Source organism: Anser anser, assembly GCF_964211835.1.
Source record: "Anser anser genome assembly, chromosome: 4".
NCBI lineage: Eukaryota > Metazoa > Chordata > Aves > Anseriformes > Anatidae > Anser > Anser anser.
In genome coordinates, this window is record NC_139724.1 from 24,401,818 (window position 1) to 24,429,094 (window position 27,277).

At 37.0% G+C, this 27,277-nt stretch overlaps 2 protein-coding genes across 6 annotated transcripts in view; one reads left to right on the plus strand and one right to left on the minus strand.

Annotated features, from left to right (window-relative positions):
• Positions 1-340: 340 nt before the first annotated feature.
• Positions 341-8,216, minus strand: SPCS3 (signal peptidase complex subunit 3). Its single transcript, XM_083835351.1, has 5 exons — positions 7,871-8,216; positions 5,527-5,602; positions 2,750-2,824; positions 1,227-1,342; positions 341-774 (listed from the first exon to the last, which is right to left on the minus strand). Exons 1-5 carry the CDS (start codon positions 8,011-8,013, stop codon positions 642-644), a joined length of 543 nt encoding a protein of 180 aa, XP_083691477.1. The 5' UTR covers positions 8,014-8,216; the 3' UTR covers positions 341-641.
• A 319-nt stretch (positions 8,217-8,535) lies between these two features.
• The window catches only part of ASB5 (ankyrin repeat and SOCS box containing 5), a 37,871-nt gene continuing 19,129 nt past the window's right edge, over positions 8,536-27,277 (plus strand). The window contains exons 1-5 of one of the 5 annotated variants that reach the window (XM_083835347.1): positions 8,536-10,788; positions 11,240-11,305; positions 14,877-14,989; positions 18,071-18,325; positions 20,405-20,697. In XM_083835347.1, coding sequence (XP_083691473.1) covers positions 20,502-20,697 — 196 coding nt within the window. In that variant the 5' untranslated portion in view covers positions 8,536-10,788; positions 11,240-11,305; positions 14,877-14,989; positions 18,071-18,325; positions 20,405-20,501. Of the gene's footprint in view, positions 11,306-14,876; positions 14,990-18,070; positions 18,326-18,874; positions 18,953-20,404; positions 20,698-27,277 lie in introns of those variants that run through there. The other 4 variants (XM_083835346.1, XM_083835348.1, XM_083835349.1 and 1 more) reach the window with 4 other exon arrangements.

Sequence of the window (27,277 nt, forward strand, 5' to 3'; positions counted from 1 at the left end):
TGAGATTTATTTTTATTCTTCCAATAAGAATAGCTGCATTATCTGTATTATAAAGTTATTAAAATACTTTATAATACAGAATTGCAAATGCGCTACATCAATGACACTCAAAACAAGACCTATAGTCTGACTACAATGATCTATCATTTTTCAAAATAGCTCTTGGCAGTCCTAGAAAGGGCCAAGGTTACCTCACTGCAACGTGCCAAGCATGCATTTAGCAGAAATGTTCTAAAACTAAACTTCCAGGCACTCACAGAAATTTCATTCCAGTCAATGTATTTGAGTTCTATACAGACAAAATAACTATCACAGTACCTCAAAAAAACAGTAAGACTAGTTTCTGGCGTAAAAATGTTTATTTAAAAGAAAGATAGATTTATACCCAGATGGCCAAGAAAAAAAAAATTCCTCAGTTTTCCCCCCAAAACCATTACTTCATAATTTACCTTTCCTTTAAGTTTCAGCTTCAATGTTTTATTAATAAAAAAAATTGAACTTTTATTTCCTTTTCCTATGCTGTTAGACCTGAGGAAATTAAGTACCTTTCACTGGAGGGTGGCATGGGATGTGAGAAGAAATTGCAATAAAATTTATTCACAATATACAAGTATAAAAATATGTTGCTTCAGTATTATAATTTAATAACTTTTTGTTGTTTCATAGGTATCTGGGAAAGGTACAGACACATGTCCTGACCCTGTCACAAGAGGTAGAATGCCGGCATTTGGTACAACATTCCAGGAGAGAGTCAAAGTGACGTTCCTGTTTCCCCTGCAAAAGCAACAAAAGAACATCAGCATAAGTACTGAAGTTAACTACTTTAATTAACAAATACTAACATTAATTTATTTGGGATACAAATAGTCTTCCTGGTCCAGAAACAACAGGCTTTTTGATTTCATGTAGTTACTTCATGAAATATTATCTATTTTCTGGATAAGACTCTTTTTGGTTTTATTTTTATTTGTTACTATTATTCAACTCCTTTAGAATTTAGGGCAGCACAGAACCAGTTCTACAGACCAACAAGAATATTGGAAGCAGTTTGTTTTCTAGTCTACAGAAGCAGATGACGATCTTGGGATACATGGTATCCCAACACTTAAACTATGAAGACACAATAGACTGATAGAATATAGTTACCTTAACACAGCAATACAAATACATAAAAAATGCAAAAAAATCAAGATGTCAGGGTTAAAAAAAAAATAGGATTTACTTACTTGAGACCATTTCCATCATCAAAGAAAAAGTACTTCGACTTCATGTCTTTTAAGAACAGTCTTGGATTATCTCCTCTCAACATGATCTTGTCCCAAAGGACCACTTGGTTCAGAGCCTAAAAAAATTATGATTAAGTCAGCAAGGTAACTTACCAAAGCACTTCCAGTCACTGAATTTTCAAGGCATTATCCACCTAAAAACCTTGGAATTACATTTCCAATTCATACAACTAACTTAATAAAAATGATTGACCGATGGGAAAACTAGTACTACTACACACTGAAATGCAGCACAATAAACAGAACAACAAAGAACAGCTTGATACGACATGACAATGCTATTTTAAAAAGTCTGAAGATTTCAAAGACTTACAAAGTATGATGGGTGTTCCTTTTCAATTGCAAAACTTGTTTCTAATCTAAGGTGGCATTTAGACTTTCTCTCAAACAAAAGACAAATAGAGCTACACTGTCCAGGTACTTAACATTCTTACTGACTTCAATGGAAAAAATCTCTGCATGAATTGCAAGCATAATTCAAAGAGTTGTATCGACACATTAAAAGATGGATCCACATTCTGAAGTATTTGAAATACTGCTCTTCTAAGTAGTCGCATAGTAAGAATGATACATGGGTATCCTTACAGTCTTGTTTAGCGCCATACAGCCCAATTTAGACAAAATATTTCTCAATATTTATGAGAGCTGGTGATTTAAGTTAAAAAAACAAAACAAAACAAAACACAACCAAAACTAAAAGACGAAGCAAAACAATGAAGTTCCGGTCTCTAATAAAAATACCTAAAAACCCACCAGCATTTATAAAACAACTAGCATATTAAAAAAAAAATAGTGTAAAAATAGTTTTATGTAGCCAGATAAAAAAGCCTTCACTATATCCTTTCAATATAACTATACTAGATTAAACCAGCATTCAGTGTTACCATATGGTAGTTGATTAAAGTTAACTTCCATAGGCTGTTCTACACAGTTCCTTTCAGACCAGTGGAAAAAAGCTATCCAAAGTGAAGCACCAGTAGCAACCAATTTAAAGGATGAAACAAGACCAATTATTTTGAGAAATCGGATGAGATAACAAATGAGGCTACAGTAGCTGATCTGGGCAAACATTTATGTAACCGAAGAACAAAAGACTCACTACATCTGGCCAAACCAAAGGCCCCTATATCTCTAACAGCAGTCAACTGCAAAGTTAGGGAAAAGTAAAACAGACAGCACAAACAGGTGAAAATGCCACATTCCACCATTCTAAGTGAACAGCGACACAGGTGTTACATTTTTCACTGTTTGCTAGACACATAGCAAGTTAAGTTTCATCAGCTTTTGAACTTCCAAGCCTGCAGTTAAACTGTCAAGAAAATAATAACCATAAACGCCAGTGAAAACAGTCCAAGCCAGTAGGAAATACTGGTGCCTTAACTCTTCCCAGCAGAACTTCGGAATGTTAAAAATAGTTGCAGTACAAAATGGGTAATAACTTCAACTTTCTTTTTCATACTTACATTGTTTTTTGTTGAATATTCTGCAGACAAATATAGAAACAATTGTTTAACATTCCAGTCAAATATACTCTGCAGATGTATGCACGTTAAGGAAAACACCATATTGTACTTTCATAATCTTGTTTTATTTTTACTAGATCTAACTAGACTATGATAATTACAGTGAGTTCTTACATTTCAACATACCTCATCTTATTTGTAAATCGGAACATTTCCAGGAGTTCTAACATATACTTCCATCACTTTAAAGCAATAGGGTTCATTAATCAGACAAAAAAAAAAAAAAAACCTAACAGCTATTTCCTCTAATGATTTAAGAGTTCCATATTTAACATTACAAATCAGTAACTATAATCTATTGCTAGTTATAAAATTAAAAAAAAATCTATTGTAAAATCTTAAATATAATATGCAAGACAGGATTTTTCAGCAAATACCTTCAAAACTATTATTTATACTATCAAAGAACACTGGTATCCAACTGTGGATCAAGATATAATAGCATTAACCAAACAAAATTCACAGAGTGTAGAGAGCTCAAAGAGCTGATAACATTAGAGAAGTCAGTAGATTGGAATCTATCATATTGCAAGGGACATCAGGAATTATCAAATTACCTACCTACTACAAAGTCAGTTTATTAGACTGTAACAAAACTCTACCCAGATTTTGATTGATGGTGAAGAACTGACAACTGCCATTTGAGACCATCAGTATAATAAAGCTGATATTCTGAATACTTGTCTGTTGTTTATTTAGCAATAAAACACACCATGTGTGACTGCTGATACCTCTTAATTGAGGATAAAGATTAACTGTAACCTTCTATTCCTCCAACCTACAAAGATGTCATCTCTTTTATTCTATTCTCCAGTATCCAGAACAGATCTCCAGTATTCTCCACTTATCCAGAACATTTTTTCTTTTTTTTTTTCCCCACTCACCCCAAGTCTGAACCACGTTTTTAAGCCTCTAATTCAACAAAAGGCAAGAAATGAAAGAATGACATAATTAAGTGCTGTTTCCACAAGAATAGCTGGAGCTATTTCACTTGAATATTTTAGTCATCTACTCAGAACAACAAACAAGATAAAGGAATCCCATACGAGAGATCTCCAGAATAATTGCTAAAGGGAGCCATGTATTTATTAAGCACACCCAAGAGAGCTTTTGAGAATCGCCTCCTCCCCTTTCCTTTCCCTAGGTTTTTCTTCTAACAGTCATTTTATTTAATTCTCACTAGGACTAACAACTCGCATCCATTAGTTAAGACAGCCAATGCACCAATATCTTTTTACAGATTTCATCCAAAGAAAACTATCAGAAAGTTGTATTTTACAACTCTACACACTGGAAAATTTATTTACGCCAAGCATGAAAGATTAATTCAGGATTTTTATAATTAAATTTAAAACTACTTCTACCATTAAACAAAATTAATAAAACATGAAATCTTTAACATCCACACACTGCAGACTAATCCTTGAATAATAACATTTCTTCCAGAGGTCCTGTTCTGACTCGCCCTGTTCCGTTCCAAAATACGCTGTATACTATTTCATCAACTTTAGAATAATTTCAGTCTCTGGTTTTAATACCTATAAGAATTCCAGAGAAAAAAAAAAAACTCATTGTAAGGAGTTTTCCTCTCCTGCTTCCAGATGATAAAACTAATCCCTCTCACTACCATGCAACAAATACCTGCAAAGATCTGATTAACCTGTTTATCCAGCTTTCACGTTCATTCAGGAATTGTATTTGTTTCGGTTGCTTACACAGTGTATCATTCTCCAAAACAGGGAAACTGAAGCACAGAGGAAACCTATGTCCTGTCTAACACAGTGACAAAAAACAGCAGATGGGAAAAAATCCCAGGAATCTCTTGAAGCCCAGATTCAAAGCAAGGCTTAGTGTAATCACCTGAGGTAAAGCATGATGCCTTATATTCGGTACTGATTTCTGCAGAAAAATAGTATTTTAATACCAAGATCCTAAATCCTAAGAATGATTCCCTTCTATCTTCAAAAAATCTACCCCAAACAAAAACAAAGAACACCCACGAACCACTCTCTCTTCCCAATAAAAGCAGACTAACAGGGAAGTCAAGAAGGAAAATACAAAATGAAAAGTTGCCCAAAGGTATCAGTAATGAGAAAGAGGTCAAAAATTAATGTGGTAAGTTTTGTAGTACCTCATACACTTCCCAGTGAATTTCACATTACTAAACAATAAAGATTTGACAGTTTAACATCTGAGAAAGTAAAGGAATGCAATGTCTTTTTAGAGGAAGACAGGTCCTTGTATACAACTATTACGTGGCCAGAATTTTAAAAGCTTCACAGCAAATTTGAAAGTTGCACTGGAGTTCCTAGATTCTGTATGACAGTCCAAACGATGTGTTATGTAAACCCTACAATTAATTCACACCTCAAACCACCAATACAACCGTCACTTAACGCTAATAATGTCCTGGCATTAAAATGCACTTCCCATTATTAGATGCACTGCACTTCCCTACAGAACCATATTTTAAAAGTAGGTATAAAAAAGGAGAGAAAACATCTCGCCCAGTGTCATTTACATAACAACTACTCCAGGTTCTATTTTCATGCCCTAGCTATGTAAAATACTATTTTTCGCTGCTTTAAATTTAGATTTTAAGACAAATTGCTGGTTTTCCTCAAGTCCTGAATATCTGAAGATTATACGGTAACAAAAATAAATGTCAACATGTTCTCAATTCAAAATGTTCTCAAACCACTTTTTCCATTAAGGATATCTGCAGTAATGTCAAATGTGACGAATCCCAGATCACTTCTTTCTCTAGGTCCAGTGAAATCTTCCACATTTTTGCTAAGATAAAACAAAACACAAGATTATCTTCTCTCATTATTTCTCTCTCACGCTTTACATAAATCATTGTTCTTATTGCATACTTCCCTCATGCATTTCCACTACTTTCTTTTAAATATATTTGTTTAAAATATAACCACATTATAAAATAAAGCCTGCCCTCCAGAAGGTTTGGAGACCCAGTCTCAAATGACAAGCCTTGCCCCCAGAGAATTCAATGTAGTTTATACAAATGGCCTATAGGTGGGTTTTTTTGCCTGTTAATAAAAACCTGCATTTGTCTGTACCTCAACCACACTACATCTCATTTTTAGCAAAGCATGCGTTACTCATCCCAAGCTACATAAACCTGATTGGAAAACTAGCAGCATAGCTGTCTGCTGGCAACCATTTTCAATAATATTTATTGACTTTACATAAAAAGCCTCTAGTGCTCAGTCTCATACAAGACACTCCAAAGGTTCTGATAAACCCTTGTTTATGTTTGCAGTTCTCACAACTTACAGAAATTCTCTTTGGCATCTGTAGTCATTAAGGAGCAGTAGAAAGAAAATGCTTACTTTTCTCTACATTGCAAAAACCATACCGTTTTGGAACCTTATTACAAATCTGCTGTTTGAGAAATATCTAACGTTGCCACAGTAAACCGCGTTAAAAAAATGAAACCGGAAAATAACACTGAGGCTTATCAGATATTTTCATATTATCAAAGTTTATCAGTTTACCAAACTCTCCATCTATGACAAGAATACCTTAAGCAGGCTGGCAATGAACTATGAACCCTAATTCCTCATGTAACAAAGGTATCAGTAATTATGAATTTATCAATTGCATTTATTCCACTGTGAAAATTAGTAAAATATAATTTTATGAAAATTACATTTAGTAATCTCAGAGGGGAAAAAAAAAAAAAAGGTTGCCGGTGAAAAAACTTTTGGAAACAGCAGTCAAGAAAAATACCACCAAAACTGACCATTTTAAGACTTGGTAGACACTTCCAACCCTTTGCAAAAATCAACACCTTTTTAAACTGGGGGCCTGCAGAACTTCTTATAAGTTCAAGAAAAACAACTTCTTTTCATTAATATCAGATCTGCGCATCACTGAAGGGACTGGCAGTATAAATTTCATCCAGATTAGGTATTAGTATGCTACCTCACATCTGTCAAGCTCACCAGAACACTCTCTTTTCATGCCAGTTTTTGGCTGTTTGCAACCCTCAATCCACTATAAGTATGGGTTTGTTTCCTTAAGGTATTAAACCAATCCAAAAGGTGACTGCAGTTCCTACTCTTTAATTGTGTTCATCTTGCCTTTCAAAGGCTGCTGCCAGCCATCCGCTCCTGCCTCTTGCCTTGGGGTGGCTCCAAACCTCCATCAGCTGCTTTAACTCACTAACCAAAACCAAACCTGGTAAGAAAACAAACCTACATTTTGACTCAACAGTGAGTAAGAGCAGCTCAGAAAGGTGTCCAGCGCACCCTATTCTCATGTCCCATCTGGTAAGGGACCACGCCACCAGAAACCCGAGTTGAGGCCTTCAGTTTTTAGTGGCGGGAGCTCAATTGCTTGTGAAACTACAACCCCATGCTTAACTTGATGCAAGCTTCCTGTGACAAAGTTTCCTTTGAAAAAAAAAATGAAAAAGACAGTTCCGCTGGCACAAGTTTGCCTTGTGTCATGTGGGCAAGGCGCTTTTGATGCCGTGTTACATATTCCACACCTGGTAGGTTTCACAGGAAGACAAGCCACCCGGGTCAGCCTACCGCTCCACAACTTGCCCACACCCCATAAAAAAAGGGAAAATATGTTACTGAAAGGAGCATCTGCGGGAACTAGTAATTTAAAACGTATATATATATGTTAATTCCGGTGCAATGAACTCCCCGCAGCCCACAGAGCCTTCCCGGCATACACCCAGCCCCCTGCGTAAGCCACGGCCCAGCCTCAAGGCACCCGCAGGCTGCCGGTGGTCGCCCCTAGGCGCAAACCGACCCCGGCCGCCCGCCCCGGGCCCCGCCCGCCACTTGAGGCCCCGGCCCCCCGCGAGCTCCGCCCGGGCCGGGAGGCGGCGGACACCGTCGTGGGGCTCCCTCATTGGTCGCGGCAGGGGGCAGCGGGCAGGAAGCGGGGCTGCTCCCACGGCCCGGCGTTAACGGCGAGGGGGAGAGAGGGGCGCGGGCAGGCCCCGCAGCCGGCCGTTACCGTGCCCTGGCCGTTACCACCACACCCCCCCCCCCCCCGCCGTTAGCGGCCCCCCGCACTCACAGCGTGACCCGGGAGATAGCGATGCTGACGGGCACGCTGCGCTCCTTGAAGGCGGTGGTGATGAAGCAGCCGAAGGTGAGAGCCGCCATCACGCTCAGCGAGAAGGCGAAGAGCGAGTTGGCCCGGGACAGCACCGTGTTCATCTCCCCGCTCGGCTCGGCTCGGCCCGCCGGGCTCCAGCCGCTGCTCAGGCGCGGGATGTGAGCGGGGCGGGGGGGTGGGGTGAGGGGGCAGCTCCGCCGGCCTGGGACGAGGCGGGCGGCGGCGGCGCCTTGGCTTGGGCCGCGGAGGAAGGGGCGCGCGGCCGGCACGGAGAGGCGCGGCCCCGCCGAGAGCACGCCCCGCCGGCCGGCACCGCCCCGCGCCTCGCCTCGCCCCGCCTCTCCCGCGCGCCTGCGCTCGCGCCCGCGGAGGGAATGGCGCCGCGCGCAGCCGTTGGGGCGCCCTCACACGGTTCTGTCACAGCCGGGTCCCCACAGGGCTCTGGCGTTTTATTCTAAGTCAATTTTATTTTAATAAAATGGAAATAACACGAAGTGAAGCTTGATTCTTTTTCACTTGCTGTCTATCTTGCTCAGTCTAGCACTTCACCTTGCTATGCGTTACATTGTTTCCTACAGTATACTTATTACTTGCCACTTGATTGCACATGTTAGTATATAAACCATCTTACCATTAGAATTTTTTCTCTTTACCAAAGCGCTCCATGGTCCCACGCATTAGCTTTCCACCCTGCTCTCGTGGGTGGGTTGACATTTCGCTTTGAAATGTCTAGCATTTGTGCTAGCAAAAATGAGCTTATGTAGTGGGGTGGCTTCTGGCTCATCGTCCCAGGCCCCTCCTGGGTTCCCAGTCCTGTGCCATGGACATGAGAGGTTACAAGTCTGAGAACTGGGGAGACGGAGGGTGTACTCCAGCTGACGTCATTTTCTCTCCCTTCTAGTTTTGTACTGTAAGCCTAGGTGAGAAATGTTTCTAAGAGAGCCTGTACAACAGTATCTGTGTATTTAACTGTATGAAGTAGACCAGGCTTGATTAACACAAATTCCTCAGGGTGGACAACAGGTGTCAGCAGTGGTTCGCTTCTATTTCACTTCCCACACTGCAAGTCCAGCACTATCAATGCAAGAAGTAGGCACAGGAGCTAAGATACAGGGGTCTAAAAAGGTGCAAGGCCTCATGGTGCCTAAAAGCATGGACTGCCAGGCTGTTCTGAAATAAGTATATATTACAGTGCTGTTTCTTTCCCTCCCCTGTAACTGGCCATGAGTCAGGTTTGAGATCCAGGGAAGAAATAAGATCTTTGCAGATAAAAATAGGGGATAGAAGGAAAAAAAAAAGTAGATAGTACTAATGCTGTGTGTTTCTACCCAGCTGAAATATCTGTTGCACATCTTTGTTTAGCTCTGTTCTTAACTTCAGGATGTGAAGGTATCTGTGAGGACATGCTGTTGGTTTCTGTGTGTCCCGTGTGTTTGCCATACTGAAATCAGTTGCAGGCCTAAACAGGATGGGCTCTTTAGCAGTGTGCCGATGATAAACTTTTTGCTGGTTTGCAGTTGGTAATTGTGTGTTTCTCACATTCAAGAAGAGCTTGAGGAACACAGAGACTTCCATGTGTAAAGGTTTTTAACTCATTATTGTTTTATATTTTGATTTGCTATTCAAAACATAAGGTTGGTAGGTAAAGGTTTTTGATCTATGGTCTAAAATAAAGCGTTACTGAAACCTTGGATAACTGTTACTGGAAAGTGGGTACTTTCCACCAGGGTATTTGAAGATTTAGAAGCAAAAAGGAATTTTTTACTGCAAACAGGGGAAACTAAACATTTCAGAAGTAACGTAATCTCTGCTACAATTGAAAACACAGTTCCAAATATTAACACTATTCTTTTTTTATACCTAAACACAAAGGGATTGATTGCTTTTGCTCTTGTTTCTAGTTCTTATAGTTGCAATATAGAGTTTTTCATTACAGAATCACACAGAATCTGTTAGGTTGGAAGAGACCTCCAAGATCACCTAGTCCAACCTCTGACCTAACACTAACAAGTCCTCCCCTAAACCCTATCACTAAGCTCTACATCTAAACGTCTTTTAAAGACCTCCAGGGATGGTGACTCAACCACTTCCTTGGGCAGCCTATTCCAATGCCTAACAACCCTTTTGGTAAAGAAATTTTTCCTAATATCCAACCTAAACCTCCTCTGGTATACCTTACGCCCATTCCTCCTCGTCCTGTCAACAGGCATGTGAGAATAGACCAACCCCCACCTCGCTACAGCCTCCTTTAAGGTACCTGTAGAGAGCGATAAGGTCGCCCCTGAGCCTCCTCTTCTCCAGGCTGAAAAACCCCAGCTCCCTCAGCTGCTCCTCATAAGACTTGTTCTCCAGACCCCTCACCAGCTTCGTTCCCTTTCTCTGGACATGCTCCAGCACCTCAATATCCTTCCTGTAGTGAGAATAGATATTCGATATTAGACAACTCTGCTGTTGCAGAAAGCTGTAGGAGACAGGCAGAAACTGTAGGAGTAAATTAGTAAAATTTCTAAAGCATTGGTCAAGTAACCAAAGCAAGTTGAAATCAAAAGATCTAGCCAAACTCATGTTAGCTCCGTGTTCTTAAGACAAATAAATATGGCTGTTGTTCGTGTTGTTTTGAATGTATTTTAAGAGAACCTTTAATTAAATGTCACTTATAAGCACAGTATGCAGGGGAAGACAAATCGTGTTGCTTATGCAAGGACCAATGTATTACTCTTTCAGAACAAAGAAGCCATCTGTAGCTTTTCTGTGATCAAAAAAAAAAAAAAAAGAGAGGAAAGAGATCAAAATCAAAAGAGAGGAAAAATTTTGGAAGGATGAAGGCAGGTGTTAAGGAAGAAGAGAAGAGGTTTATTCATAATAGCTCTTTGTTGGTAAGTTATGAATTGTTCTGTGAAAAATATAAAATCCCTAGTGGCATAATATTACTATCAGAAGTTAGCATCAGCAACATAAGCTGTGCAAGTCTGAATGGATCAAGTACCACGATTACTAAAACAAATGTATAGAATCTGGGAGAGAAGGAAATGTTTGGGAGACCATTTCCAAAATGCAATGCTGTAAGGTGGCCAGTATATCTGAGCACTGTACTAAGGTCCTGACCAGCAAAGCAGCTAAGTCTTGGCAGTGCTCAGGCTGTTCTTGTTTCAAGAAATTTCTCAATTTTTCATTATAAAATAATTGAATAAAATGCAGAGAGAGGATTGGGAGCAGATCTGAAACTTAGAACTATCGCTTGTTCATCCCTTCCCCAGAATTATCCTACTTTGGAATTGTGTTCTTATGTACTCTTTGATGTATTAATCATGCGCTCTTTTTGTGTAGCATCAGCACTTCTAGAGGATTGATCCCAGTCAGCAGCTCAAGATGGTAGTCTTCTGAGAGAGAGCGGTATGCAGATAAAGATTAAAATAAATGTCATCAGATATTAGAGTAAATGTGGCCATGAGCAGCAGCCTGTGGAATTTTCATCCCTGTTGCAAAAACCCCCTTTCAGTTACCACCTCTTCTGGCTGGGCCATTTTTACAACTGATGTGGGAAGACTGTGACTAAAAGTAGTCTTTCTGGACTGCATCAAAGGGTTTTTGTTTCTAACCTTCTTCTCACCTCTATTTTTTTCATTATGGATCTACAAAGTATGGAGAATTCCAGGGTAGCCAAACAAAAATTTTCACTTGCACCTACATTACTGTTCCTAGTGCTTCAGCGAGAAAATGTCCAGTAATTTAAAATTTCTGATTTCAGAACAAACTTGATGTTTTATAACAGTGTCTCATCCAGTTGCACAGGGAGATGGGACCAGATATTCTTGTCTCCATAACCAATCAAGTATGTTTTGGCACCCAACACAGTTCATTTTTGGCTAGCAGACTTGCTTGTGCCCATTCCATGACATATGCAGCCATGTAAGGTAAAGTCCTCTCATGCATCACTGGTTTAGCTGAAGCTTTCACTCTTCAGTGTGCTTTGCATTCTGTGGCAAGAAGCATGTGTGCTACTGATCCACCTCACTCTAGTTTGACCTCATTCCCTAAGTCAGTTACAAGTTCTTCATCACCAAGTATTTTTATATCTCCTGTAAAAACACCAAGCAGAGACTGTCATGCCTCAGCTTGCGGAAAAGAATGTTTTGATAGCTCTGTCATGATGATGTCATTTAACTGATACCAATTTTAGTGGATGGAAAAACCTTTCTGATATTAATACTAGCCATGGGAGTCAGCTTATAGTGACCCTGGACATATGCTCGTAGTGTCATAGTCCTACCAAGTTATGAAATTGACTTAGTAGTTTCCTTTTATTAATACCATTCATAGGCACCCAAAATATACTTTACACAAAAAGGAGACAAATGAAGCTACTTTTACTTAGTCTAGAAGAAAACTTGTCAAAAAAAAAAATTAAGAAAGTGGGTATGAAGTTAAAAGAAATTGATGATTTCACTTTTTTAGAAGCCACTTGTAATAAAGAAAGAAACAGTTAAAAGGTGAATGAAAAAATAAAAGACCCTAGTGTAGAATAAAATTTAATAATTATGAAAGGATTTCAAGTTGGTGACAAAAAACATTCACAACTCAGATATATCATCTCAAGCAAACTTTTCACTTTGGAGTAATCAACAATCATCTCATCTGGATGACGTAGTTTGAGGGTCTCACATAGATAATTAATGATTTTCTATAAATCCCAAATAGTTTAATAAGTCCAGAAAGTATTAATTCAAACAGCTGAGGTCTGTCCAGGCCTCAAGACAGCAGAGAGGCTTTAGTTACAGTTGCAAGACTGGTCTTTTGAAAGCAATCAGCTGAAACAAAATTTCTGTCAACCCTATTTTTTAGATATATACTAACTCTACATGTGATAAAAACAAATCTTCACATCATGGCTGTCCTAGTATTTGAATGTGGCTGACTTTTTTGTTTTTAAATAGACAGCTATTTAATAAGAATGTGACATTGTGCAGTTTAAGGAAAAGATTAACTGTAAAAACTACAAAAATGTCATGTTCAACCACATCAATTTAGATTAATAGAGGGTGGTTGCACTGCCTACTAGAGAAATAGCAAAATTAGGTCTGTCAGGGTGGTTCAAAATATCACACACATATTAGCTGTAGTACCACATACCTAAGGAAGAGGGCGAATTAGTTGCAGAAGAAGCAAGCTGTGAAGTTATATAGATATGGTTGGTAATGAAAACATTTGTTTGGACCCAAGAAAGGTTCCTATGAAAACGGGAAAGAGTTATAAAATGAGGAGACCCTTCAAAGGCTCATTGATACAGTCACATCACTACAGTCAGCTGTCAGAAATTATGACTAAGCTTATTAACAGGTGGCTTGTACGTGAGTTTTGACATTACTGTCCTCTCATAGTTTGTGCTACCGTTCATTAACTGGAGGTTACAATCTCTGTAGCAGAATGGGTGGTGAGGTGTTTTTCACTGCTATGTCCAGTAGGTTAGTTCAATGAGCACTTAAAATTAAATTGCCACATTTTGAACTGAAGTGGCAAAATACCAATACAAATTCCTTCCTGTTGATTTCCAGGAATGGGCAGCTGGAGATGGTAACTTTTTAGCAAGTCTCTCCCCCCAGGAGTTTAGAATTTATCTGTCAATAATCTGTGTGCGCCTGCCATTTGACATGTTTCTGGTTTTAGTAATGTCTCCAAGTACGCACATGACTTCTCTTGGAATCTTCTGCTATAGAACTCTTAACAATTGGGTTGTGGTAGCTGTCTAAACAGGACTGAAATAAATACCATAGGACAAACTTAAAATGTTTCTTAGCAGAACTCAAATTGAATTTACTTGTAAGCAGGTCAGTTATATCTGCTTCACTTCTGTACTGCAGATATAGACTTTACTGTCAGCAATTAGATGGAGTGGTTAAGCAGATCAAGCATGCTTATACAATAATGTTGCTGATAGCAGGGATTGTTTGATACTAGACTTGTAGTTGAAGTGGAATCTATCACCATTGTGATAAGCAGCTATCCAGTGGGTGTATAACAAAGTGATACGGCTTTAAAACTTCTGTGTATTCTTTCAAAGAACTGAGACAGTTGGAAAACTGGAATTTCGTAATCACTTTTTATGATTTTAAATATATGTGATATAGAGAAAATCTGGAATGTCGAAAGATAGCGATTTATATTTAAATCCTTGAGAAGTAATTTCATTCTCAGGAAATCCAGATATGCAAGTCTGTATGTCAGAACTATTTTCCAAAGACAGGAGTAGTATTTTCAACAGGCAGGAAAGACAAAACACCCGAATAAAATCAATTTAAATTCATTAAAAGTTATCGATAGATTAAGTAAACTTTTCATGATGTTACAAATGCAAGGTTGCATCATTCATGTGGTTCAATACTGGAAGAGCTTGATTTATATAGAACCTAAACTGTATCAGAGCACTGGTTTTAAAACAGTGGAGGAAAGAAAAAGTATGATTGTATCCACCCGAAGGCATGAATCTGGACTTTCTTTAGCAGTTTGAGAACTGGTAAAAATAATGTTCTACAGCAAAATACATAGAGAAACTACATATCTAATAAAACTTAAGACAATTTTTTGTGCATTAAAGGTTTTTAAATGATCTGGTATGTTTCATAGCCTTATTAGAGAAGAAAAATGATGTCTAAACCCTCTAGTGGAGTATGTGTCAGAAATCAGAGCATGACTACTGAGGGAAGGGGTTTTATGCTTATCCTGATTTTCCCCTTTTGCAACATGTAAGATATCACTGCATGGCATTATCTGGACAAGCAGGAGACTAGCATAACTTATAAAAACTGCAAAAGTCTGAAAGAAACATAGCTCTGTATATCAATTACAACTTCACATTGCGCTCTGGATATCAATTACAACTTGACATTGCATTGTTTGTGTAGATTCTGGATAGACGTGGCATTAAGGTACATCAGGATGAAAACAAGCTTTTATTTGTTTATTTTAGTGTTGCTTCAATTGGCAATACAACTCTAAGGCTTTTGTGTGGACAAGAAAGATAACAACAGGATGCAGTGAAAAAGCATTGGATCTGAGTCAAGCTGACTTCTCCAGACCAAAGTTTGTGTTCTCTCACTTTTCTTCTTTTCATTCCCCCAAACTAGTAACACTAAACCTGTATTTCCACTACCTCTTCTTATTTTACAAAGGTTGTACTACAGGGCTTCAGTTCCTGTTCGGAAGAGGATCCAATAGCTGTTTCACGCCCTACAATCACTCCAATTTGTGAACTCCCTCTAGCTATCAGATAGATGTGATTTGTTTGTTTTTCTGTGCTTAAGCTTGGATGTGTAATATTATTACTAATTATTACGGATACTTCTGAAAAGAATATTTCATATTTTTAAAGGTTTCATTTTATGTGTGTCATTTTTTGCTTTACCTTCAATGTCAACATTTTGCATAACAACACACGTGAGCAAATGCCTTTTTAAAAATAGTTGCTCTATGTCTAAATTCAGTTCAATTGCTTTGAACAGGTAATTACAGGAAAATAATGCTTCAGAATGCATATTCAGAATGCATAGGAGGAAATGACAACATTCAACAGCTTTAGATGAGTCAAATAAAATTTTTTAGCATTGAGGATTAACATTTCATGCATCTATTAAAATACAAGTCAGCAGGTCACTAAAGCAGGTAGTTTTTCTTACTGAATTAGACATTGTTTAGTAGCTCTAGCTTCTCAGCATTTTTGAGTCTTTTATCTATGGTTACATCAGAAACTTAGTAAAAGAACTAGTGACTTCTTACTAATTTTATTTTAAACTAAAGTTCTGAGGTCTTTGTTTTTGAAGTTTCTACTGGTGGGTTATATATACTGTATAAAATAATACAATCTTCAAAGCGTCTAAGTGTTTTCCATTCCTCTCCCTGGCATCCTATTTCATTAAATTATATTTTGTTATATTTGGTATAAACCAAAAGTTTCAAAACCAGTATGACCATCTTGTATATTCTTAGCCGGATCTCTTATATGTGTGTATATAGAGAGAAAGACATGCAGGTAGAGTGTCATACAAATAACTCCTTATGTTGTATTGCATATTTCATCTTAAAAAAAAAATAAATACCTGCTTTCAGATATTTAGATGCATTTCCAAAATACTGAAGTAAAAGTCTGTTAATAATGTGTTTATAATAACTCTTCTACAGCATACATTAATCTAATTTAAAGATACTGCTTTAAAAGATTTAATGAGAATTGTACTTTCCAGAAGTAAATACACAGGATATGCTATGAAGAAATTGTATTCCTAAGTGTTTTACTGTGTCTTTTGTATTTAAAGATGCCTTCAAAGACTAAATATTACATCGGTTATTTTATTTTTCTTACCTTACTGAAAATCAAGCACACTACTCTTCTAAGTGTTGAGAATTCCTCAAATAATGCAGAGTTCATTATTGTGGTATGTAACGAATTGTAGAAGACAGAGCATACTTTTTTCCTAAAAGTTACTTGCTTAGATTGTGGGTAAATTGCTCTAAATTTCTTAAACACTTTAAATTATCATATGCTGTTGCTGGAATGTTTTCTTTCTGCTTTTGGCCACTACTCATTAACGTATTAAAGGGCAGGCTACTTTGTCTGGCATTGTCTGGCATTGTCTGGTATTCTATTAATCTGAGGACTAGAGCTTGACATTAACCACTTTTACTGCCATTATAAATGGCAATACTTCTAACTTGAATATACTGGTTATGTTCTTTAGAAATGATAACACAACAAGCTACGTTAAAAAGGAATTTAAGACCATGAAATCCAGCATTTGAAAGATTTTAGATGGTTTTAAAATTAAAATGCTAGTTAATTGCTAGAAAAGGGGAAAGTATACTGGAAAAATGATTACATTATACTTGTTTTATTTGCTGAGAATATGCTAGCATGCCAAGCAAGGGAGATCCTTGTCTGTGACAGTGTTTTCATGCTCTTAAACAAAACAAAAATTTTAATAGTGTTTGTCTGCAGTGTAGTTTGGTCCCATTTCCTTGTCTGCTGTGATATAACCTTAAATGTTAGAATAATTTTACACATTATCCATTATGTAATCATGAAATCAGCGATCATTCAGTACTTCATTCTCTTTAGGTTTGTTATCCAAATTTTGTATTAAAAGAAAAAATAAGTACCTAATTAGCTTTAGTATTGTTTTCACTGTAATATCTGAGTGTTTTGTGTACAGCAATGAAGTAACCTTCAGAATTCTGTTACTGAGTAGTCCTGTTAAACCCATTTTCCAAGTGAGGAAGTGAGGCACTGAGAAATTTCATTTTCCAGTGCCAAAATTATACACGAAATATGAACATCCAGATTAAATCACTGCTGCTTTCAAGTGCTTTTATATTTTTATAATGTATATTTGTTGCATATTGGTGATGCATCTCTATTTGGAAGCTATCTGTATCCTGCACTGCTGCAGATCAGACTCCAATTGCTCCACATTGCCATGCAATAGAACATTTACAGGCCATTTTTTTCTGCTCTTGCATAGCATCACAGTGATTGTTAATTCCTTACTTATGCTTCTACTTTCTGATTTCTCTTCCAACATCCATAGCTTTCCATTCCTGTTCACCCAGTCTGCATGTGCTTGTTCTCAGCTATTTTGTGTTCAAGTCCCAGTATTCACATTGTTGATTCTTCCCAAATGCCACATGAATGTTAACATCTAAACTGTTGCTCTGTTTTCATGACTGCGTGCCTGGAAGCATGAGTCTGCCAACAAGCTATAAATGGCAATTTCTGCTGAGCTTTAGAAGCCTTAGACTAGGGTAAACTCAGTTGTTCTGTGCAGTTGCAGTGTTTCCAGTAAAGCTAGAAATGTGAGAGAGTTATGGAGCTAGAGAAAGTAGAAATATTATTAGGAGAGTAATTTTGCAAGCTTCTTTGTATGTGTGAACTGAAATTCTCAAAACTTATTATTACTGTTGTCAGTATATAGTTTACAGCCATGGAAGAAAATTTATGAGAGGATGGAAGATAAGCTTTGATACAGGAATAACCCTTCTGCTCAATTTTTGTGCTATTTCTAAAAGCAGAAGATTTACAGATCAACAGGGATTTTTTGAAAGATCAGTTACAAAATATTACGTGCACCTGCAACCTTATTTTTGAAAAATGTTTTTGCTGATGTTTTACAGAAAAATTGAACCTGAAGAAGACACCTAAGAAACTCCTCTGTTCAGTGATTTGTCTACTGCAGTTGTAAGAAGTAGGAAACACAATTGTAAGGGGAAGATTAACTCTGATTGTTGCTGTTAACCTCATCTGTTATTTATAGTAATTGCTATTTGGATTTTCACCTCTACAAAGAAAGGCTGCTTTGTTAATTAATGAAATGTGGGAGAAGTCCAGATGAGAAAGAACACTTACTGGATGACACAATACACAGTCAGGTAAAAAAAACAAAAACAAAAACAAACAAACAAAACTATAAAGAAAAAAAGTTTCCTATAAGATAATTAATTCTTCCTTATTCTGCATGGCAAATTTGCAAAAACAAGTACTTCAGGTGGCTTGGGAATTCTGATTGAGTTAGGCTCAGTAATACACATAGAAATATGGAAGTCTGAAATTCCAATACTGCATAGGTTACTAAGGAAAACACCATTTCTATTAATGATTGAAAAGGAAATTGGCAGTGCTGCCTCAGAACATAATGCCTATTTATCCTTATGGAAAACATGACACCTCAATTCAGTGTCAGATAACAATGTGCCAAATATAAAAAGGGATTTTCATTTGGCATTTTAAGTACTCACTTTTACTTCTAACTATGGTATGAGGAGACCAGTTCCTATTCTAGCTAGATGAGAAAATGTCTATAAACAAAATGTAAGAGAAAATGTATATATTTTTTCACAGACTAATATAGTTTACAAGGTAAACTGCCTTTTTATTGCCTTTTCTAGTTACTGTTTTGACTTCTATGTAGATTAATTATTATTTTTTCAAGGAAAAAGACTGAATGTCTGCTTCTCTCAAGATAAGCACAGTCTAGTTCCTGTCTGCTAAAAATCCTGGTATTTATTTCTAAGCACACTTTCTTTTCTTTTATCATTGTCTTTTCTTCACTTAGAAAGTTTTATTTGAATGTAGTTTTCAGAAAACATTACAGTTTCTTAATGTAATAAATTACTCCTGGAGCCAGGTGATGAGTGGTTTTTTTTGTTTTTTTTTTTTCTTTTTTCCACTTTTCCTTTAGAAATATGATTTTGTATAATATTGTTAATTTCTGCTATGCTATTCATTAAAGGCAGGGGGATCTTTGGATGCAGTGACATTTGGATCGTACCCACTGTTCCTCATGGACAGTTGCCAACATTCTAAATTTTTTTTTTTTTGACTATCAAACAAGAGAATCCAGAGTAGAATAGAAAGGGCATTTCACTTTAAGATTACAGAGTTCTTCAAGAGTATTTTAAGGTATAAGTAAAGATGCTATTTCCTTTTTTTTAATAGGAAGTATAATGGAATTAAAATAGGACCTTCACCTATGCTGCCACAATTATTTTAGGGCCATAGCTTACTTAGAAATCTAGTTCTGTTCTGTGGCTCCTCAGTTTGTGTCATGTTGTGACACCGTAATTTGCTCATTAGTAATTACTCACACTAATGGAACAATTTGTGTGTGACTTCTGATAACTATGAGTAATAAGCTTATGGTATATAAGCAAATTCTTAAAAAATCTGAGGAGCTTTGATTGCCCTTTCTAAAACTGGCCAAGAAAAAAACCTGCCATATCATTAGCTTAAAATAATATGAAACAGCACAATGAAATGTGTATCAGAAGCACTAGAAATTTTCCATGCTGTATATTTACTAGTGCCTTTATTTAAAATGTTTTGAGATCTTATTTATAAACACGTTAGAGTTTGATTCTTACCTGCTCTGAGTACTGTGTTTTGTTTTTTTTTTTTTTTTTTCATAATGCTGTAAGCCATGCATACTAGCGATTTTCATTCAGCCTGAACAAAATAACAAGAGGCTGTCAAAGCTGGTCTATTTTAAAATTTATGTATCTTTATTAATGTGTATTTCAAGTATTTACTGACGTAATTCTCTTTTTTTTTAAGAAAAATGTTAGCCAAACATAAAATGAATTAACATAAAAGAGCACTTGTACTTAAGCAGAAGAACTTATTTTAGCAGAAACTGACTTATTTACCTGAGTTAGCTGTTTTAGTACATGAAATTGTAGCTTATAATAATAATACTTTTGACAGTGTCTTTTTAAACGTGTATAAACAGGATAAATAAATGAATTACAAATGCAGAATCTGGAATGAAACAGACCTTTTAAGTGGAACAAGTACAATCCAGGCTCTTGCAACTTGTGTCTGTTATATTCTGTCCCACTTGAATATCACCAGGCCAGCAGGAGTGGTAGTGAACTCAATACTATGTACAGTATAAATAATCCTCATATTTTGAGCAGCAAGCATCATGACCAGCTGATATTTTCTTTCCTCAGCACCAGTTGTTCCCAAGAGTGCGTAGCTGGAGCCATATGATCTTATCAACACATTTGAGAGCCCTACCCAAACACTGAGAGAGATTTTGCTGCAGCAATGACTGTCATAGAAGAAAGTCGTCCTTTTGCCCAGCAGCTATCCAATGTCTACTTTACTATACTTTCCCTTTTTTGTTTTAAACTTTTTGTGAAGATCAGCCTTGCTATACTCAGTCACTTCTACATTGTGAAAGGGAACCGTAAGGAAGCAGCAAGGATAGCTGCTGAATTTTATGGAGTTCCTCAAGGACAAGGTATATTTGTATTTACTATCTTATCACTAAAGTTTGTGTTCTTTGTTGCTGTGGGTTTTTTAAAGTATTATTTATTTATTTATTTATTATGTTCAGGCAATTACTTATCTGCTAGCCTCTTTTATATCCAGTTTGTCAAATGCTATGTAGCAGGAGGTTTTTTCTATAGTTCTCTGGTATTTTTAAGAAAAATCTGAAGGAACACTGTTAGATTCTTTAAGCAAATTATTATTAGTAGTAGAAGTATTTTTTTGCATATTAATATTAAGTTCAGAACAAAACTGAAGTATTACAATCAATGTCCTGTTAGGAGAGCGGCCTATGCCTAAGGCTGCCAAACACTTCCCAATTCAAGATACTTTTCTTTCCCAGTTGCTTCTAAGGTTGCCCCCACGTTAGCCACATGTGGGTGAAATTTTCCACACTTGGCATATTATTATTTGGCAACACTCTAGTGAAACTAGTCCAGATAGTTCTGAGAATTATTTATTGATTAGGTTAAAGTTATCCTATAATTTATTTGAATCATAGAATCATAGAATGGTTTGGGTTGGAAGGGACCTTAGAGATCATCTAATTCTACCCCTCCCTGCCTGGACACCTCCCACTAGACCAGGTTTCTCAAAGCCCCATCCAACCTGGCCTTGAACGCTTGGAGGGATGGGGAAGATACAGTCCTTCTGCATCTTGAATGAGCATCTTGGAATGTATCAGGAAACTTAATGTTTGTCAGAATGAGCTTTTGGCATCTGTGTGAAAACCCATCACATTTTACTGGGTTGAAAGTTCTTGTGAAAATTCCTTTTTCTGTTTGCTCAAGCAGAACTTTGGCAAAACTGGGCATTACTGTTCCCACAAGCTCATCTCTGGTGAGCCAGTACCATTTTCATACAATATTTTTTCTGGGTCACAGAAGACAGAAATCTATTTTCTTAATTGACTGAGCTGTGCTTTTGTTCAGCATGGGATCCCTGCTGCCTCATTTGTCTTTGATTGTTCCTTGTATTCTGAGATGACTGAAAGTTTGAGTTCGGCAATGAAACAGGAAGACTTGTCTTGCCTTTTATCACATTCATCTCTAGGTAACATGAGTTACCTTAGAAATAATGTGAGTTAAATGTGAAGGGGAAAACTAGAAATATGCCAAAAAACAGCTACAAACCTGAAGATCTTTTCCTTCTTCAGTACTGGGACAAAGAAGAAACTAGCTTGCTTTGCAGAACATTTACTTGAGGTGTATTTATATCATGTCTTTGCGTGATTTAGAGAAAGTTCTGAAACCCAGGATTTTTACATCTGAGTATATTAATCAGATCATTTGAACTATTACGCATGTGTGCTTGTGTGTGAATATATGTATAGATGTATGTGTGGGTGTATGTATGTACATGTGTTCACTAGAGTGGGATGGAAAGGACTGACCATCTGTCCCACTGGCAAAAATACTCACAGAGTACGTGGTAGGTAACCCTTGCTTGAAATCGAGAAGAACTTTTTGTCAGAAAACTTCCTTCTAGCTCTAAGGCGGATCAGTCTGTGAAGACAGACACAAAATCTGAGTAAGGAAGGAAAAGACTGGGGGGAAAATAGAGGGAAAGGAATAAAATGTATCAAGATGAAAAGCAAAATAGTCTTCCCTATGTCATCTTTTGAATCCAGGTCAGTCATCAGATGTCTGAGCTATTGTAGCCAAATAAATGTATGTTCGGCCTTCTAGTAGTCAGCCCATACAAAAGATGAAAATCTGTCACTCTTGCAGGTTGCTGTTTTGTTCAGGTAGCAGACATTTATACTGATCTTAAAGGCTCACACATACTGTGGAGTTTCTGTTTTTCTGTTTGGTTTATTAAAAAACAAACAAAATACAGTTAATGCAACTATTTTGTGTGTAAACTGTATTTTTCACTGTCCTACCTGCAACCTTTGTGTCTAGTTTTGGAACAGTTCTAAGCACATGTTCAGCTAATGTTTCATAATCTACAAATTCAGCCATTTGTCATCATTAACAGGATTGGTCCTTGCTCTCTGAGATGCTAGTAAGGCTCTTCAAGATCATGATTTTCTCTTACCCTGTCTGCATCTTTGCTCTGTGTTTGTAGAAGGGAGCATGATACTGTCTTAGCTCACACCATGTTGTGGTATTTGGTTTGTTTATGTTTGTGAAGTACAGTATGGAGATACCTTAATAGAGTTTATAAAATACCGTGAACAAAATATCCTGTTCAAACTAATATCTGGAAGATGTTCAGTAAGTTATGTGAAGCCACAGCTCGAACCATTAAATAATAAAATTAAATACTGAATATCTACCTGATTACCGATCCTGTTACGTGTTTTTTATTAAGCAACAGAGAAGTCTCAGCAGGAAACCTGCCCACAAAACAAAAAAACAGCCTATCATTGCCTAATTGAAGTTTATAGTATCTTAGGAGTAGCTCCCATTAGAGGTAATGTTAGTTTTCATTTTCTAGTTTTAACTTGATTATGTTACTCTTAAAATCCTGCTAATGCTCATATTTTCAGTTTGCTTGCAATATTACAAAATTACTTTTTGCTGTTATAAAGGCTGGCTAGGATAGAGTGTTATAATTTTGAAGAAGAAAAGAGCCTTTGGAAATGTGCTACTAGCCACAGGCATTATTCCATATTTAGCAAATGGAGTTCTTGAATTAAAATAAGCCATGCTTTTTACAAAGCTTTAATAATTGAGGACATTTTAGGTACTGAGCACTAGTACTTTATGGAACTCATTTTATCATACTGAAGGTGTATGGGTCAATACAGGATTTGAGGCCTAGGAACCACACATTTCTTGGCTGACTGCCTTAGTTTTGTGACTTTTTCTTTGTTGAACACAAGGAGACAGCTTTACCTGTATCATCTCCCTGTTGCAGTCTTGTTGCTAGACAGAAGTGAAACAGATTATGTTTTCTTCCTTCAGATTTCAGAAATATCTTCTCTCTTGTTTTCTCTGCAGTCTACTGTGTTAAATTTATCCTTTAGATCTCACATGTATGTGAACAGCTGGATTGGGACAACGCCCATAATTAATTTTAAATTATTATATGGTTTATGTGGCATTGAAATATAAGAACTAGATCAGTGTCCAGCATCAGATAAGACCAGAAATGTGTGTATAAAATCTCTACTAACTATAAATTACACAGTTTGTTTATGAAGATGAAGTCTGAGTAAAACTTTTCTTCTGTACATCTAAAAGGCACCTTGAGAGGTGATTTGGACCCTCTAGTACCAAATATACAAGGGTTGCCTGGTAAATATTTGTTTAACCTGTTTCTAAAATGCTCAGTAATAGTGATTTCTGCAGTGTCCTTATGCAACTGATGCCAATTTTTACTATTCTCATCACTAGAATGCTTCCCACTTAATCTGAGATCTACGTAAATCTTATATAATGAATGCTTTTATAAGTTTTTCTCCAGCTGTGAAATTTAAAGACTACTAGCATGCATGTTCCCACCTCTGTAGTTTTTGTCTTTTCTAAAACAAAGGAAAAAGGATTTCACTTGGTCTGTTCTCTTAAGTCTTGTTTTCTAGACCTGGAATTACTGTAGTTGCCTTGTTTGGACTTGTGCCAGTGCATATACAGTTCACAGACATCATTATTCATGTCTAATTCCACATGTTAAATGGAGTGTTCCAGCTGACACTTTATGGGTGCACCCAGTGGAACTATCGGTTGTACAAAAGTGGGACACTTATGTCACGTGCAGTATATGTGATACCCTATGTAATACCTCCTGTGGTGATGCTTTTTTTTCCCAACAGTATAGTATTATGGATTGTAGCCAACTATAAACCGCATGTTAAAACAGTGTCACTGTATTATGCATTTGCTTCTTCCCCTTTAAGTATAATACTTTATACTTGCCTTCAGGTAACTTCACGCAATTTCTCCATTTTACTCAAATCTATTTTTAACTGTTTCCCTCTGAGCAGTTGCAGCACCTGCAGTTCAGTGTCATCCACAGATTTTAGAAAAAATAAACATAATAGTCTATCATCAGTATTTTCAGTATTAAAACACTGGATAGCACCTAATGCAGGACAGAACTATGCAGTCTTTTACATTTGTTTAAAGTGGATTAAACACTGTGTCTTAATAAACTATCAAAATGTATTTTTTTTTTTTGCCTCTGGTGAAGTCAGTGGTATTATTAGCATAAAAGACTTAAATGAAAAAGGCATCCATTCTATTGTGAAGGTCCAATTTACTGGATTATTTTACTGTATCAGTTACTTTGGCACTGATCTTGTAAACACTTACTCATATACACATACTTGCCCCATTGAATTGAAAGGGATTGATTAGTTATTTAGAGCTAAGTGCTTTGCAATCAGGCACTTATAGCTGTGCTATAAATAGATTATGATGCCTAGCTTTTCTGTCTATCTAGCTTTTCTGTTTACCTAGCTTTTGTGTTAAAGTGAACATGTATTTATTAATTATTCTATAAAAAAGAATTTTATTAATTCATTTTATGGAAAATGTCATAGCTTATGTATGTTTATTCAGTTTTAAAGTTCTGTGCCCTATAAACTGACCTACAAAAATGAACTTACTTGCAGATTAATTTGGGGTATAATTAACTCCTTAATAGGCTATTTGCAGTGACAGTGACTCGCACAGTAAGATTAATTCTCTTGCAGTATTTCCAGATCTGTGAAGAGTTAATAACTCAGGCTTTTGTACATCTGTTGCTTGACAGAAACCCAAAGATCAAAGCAACCTTTAGGCTCTTCCTACTATACCAACCAGCTGGTCATACCATGAAAGTACTCTATATATACAAGTGCTGAGTTAGAGATTGAGCTGACTTTTATAGTTCCTTTGCTTTAGGATGAGGTAGTAGGCTGTGGTTTCAAAGTACATGCATCAAATCTTCAGACATAACTAATTGTTAGATGTTTTGGGGACCGTAAGACATAAACTCTACTGGGAAATACTGCTGAGAGCTTGGCTTATATGGAAGAATCCATAACATGATTAATATAGATAATATAATAGAAGTTGGAGTTATAATTCCCATTCATAAACCTGTGTAAGGCAAAATATTCTGTTTTCATAGAATCACCGAATGGTTTGGGTTGGAAGGGACCTTAAAGCCCATCCAGTTCCAACCCCCTTCCATGGGCAGGGACACCTCCCACTAGATCTGGTTGCCCAAAGTCCCATCCTGCCTGGCGTTGAACACCTCCAGGGATGGGGCATCCACAGCTTCTCTGGGCACCCTGTGCCAGTGCCTCACCACCCTCCGAGTAAAGAATTTCTTCCAAATATCTAAACAAAACCTACCCTCTTTCAGTTTAAAGCCACTGTCCCTTGTCCCATCACTCCACTCCCTGACAAAGAGTCCCTCCCCAGCTTTTCTGTAGGCCCCCTTTAGGTACTGAAAGGCCGCACTAAGGTCTCCCCAGAGCCTTCTCTTCTCTAGGCTGAAATTAATTTTATCAAAATTAAAACTGATACTCAGTAGCTGTCAAAGTGCTTTTAGCTGCAAGCACAAAGTGTTCGGAGGAACTTTCTTTTAAAATATTAACTTGGCAGAAGTTAATGTAAGCAACAAACAACTAATCATGTACTTACAGAGGTATGTGGGGTCTGTACAGAGGTTAAGTACTTCTGACAACATGAAATGTTTATTCTTTAATATCCTAATTTTAATTATGTCAACTCGGCAAAAATATTCATTGACTATCACTTTATGCATAACTATACTATTTTTAAGTTGTATTTGAAAGTTACTTGAAAGCAGAATTTGTATTTGTAGTGTTTGAGTACAGTTTCTCAAAGCTAATTATACTATTTTTGTAGAACTGTAGAGGTGAATATGCTCTTGTTTCTTATAGGTTAAAAAAATAAAAGTCTACTCCTGATACTCTTGAATGAACATGGCAAGTTCTAAGCTACCCTTCTCTGCTTTATCTGCCATGGCCATGCATGGTAGAAATGCCCAGTACATTCCTAGTTACCCTAAATTAAGCCAATTGCTAGGATTATGCCATTTAAGACTGGAGTCCCCATCTCCCTTCAGGATTATGAGACTGGTAACTAGTATAAAGTCTGCTGTACCCTGCTTTTTCTTGTACGCTGAGCACTGCTTGGGCAGACCCAAGAAACCAGGTCCACTAAATACAACTTGGAAATTGGAAATAATGCTATGTTACACTGTTAGAGATCCACTATTTGGAAAGCTTGATTTTTGACCTGTAGCAAATGATTAGAGAAGATTCTTCCTATTATTCTACTCTAACAAGTTGCAATTGATAATGTCACTCAGCAACAGTTGTTAGGTAGGGAAGATAGGCACGAGGCATTTTCTCAACTTGCATTCCACAGAGATCACAGTTCTATTAATAAAAGCTGTATAAGACCTCTAATAGCTTCCTGGATACAATAGAGATTCATTTAGTAATGATAGGAATATTGTATGGCATACCTATTCACCATAGCACTCAGTGTAAGGCGCCACATTTAGCATTTGTTTTTCATATGCAGCACGTAAGCTAATGGTGTAAGAATGCTTAAGATAGTGAGAATGTTCTTTTTGAAAAGTTC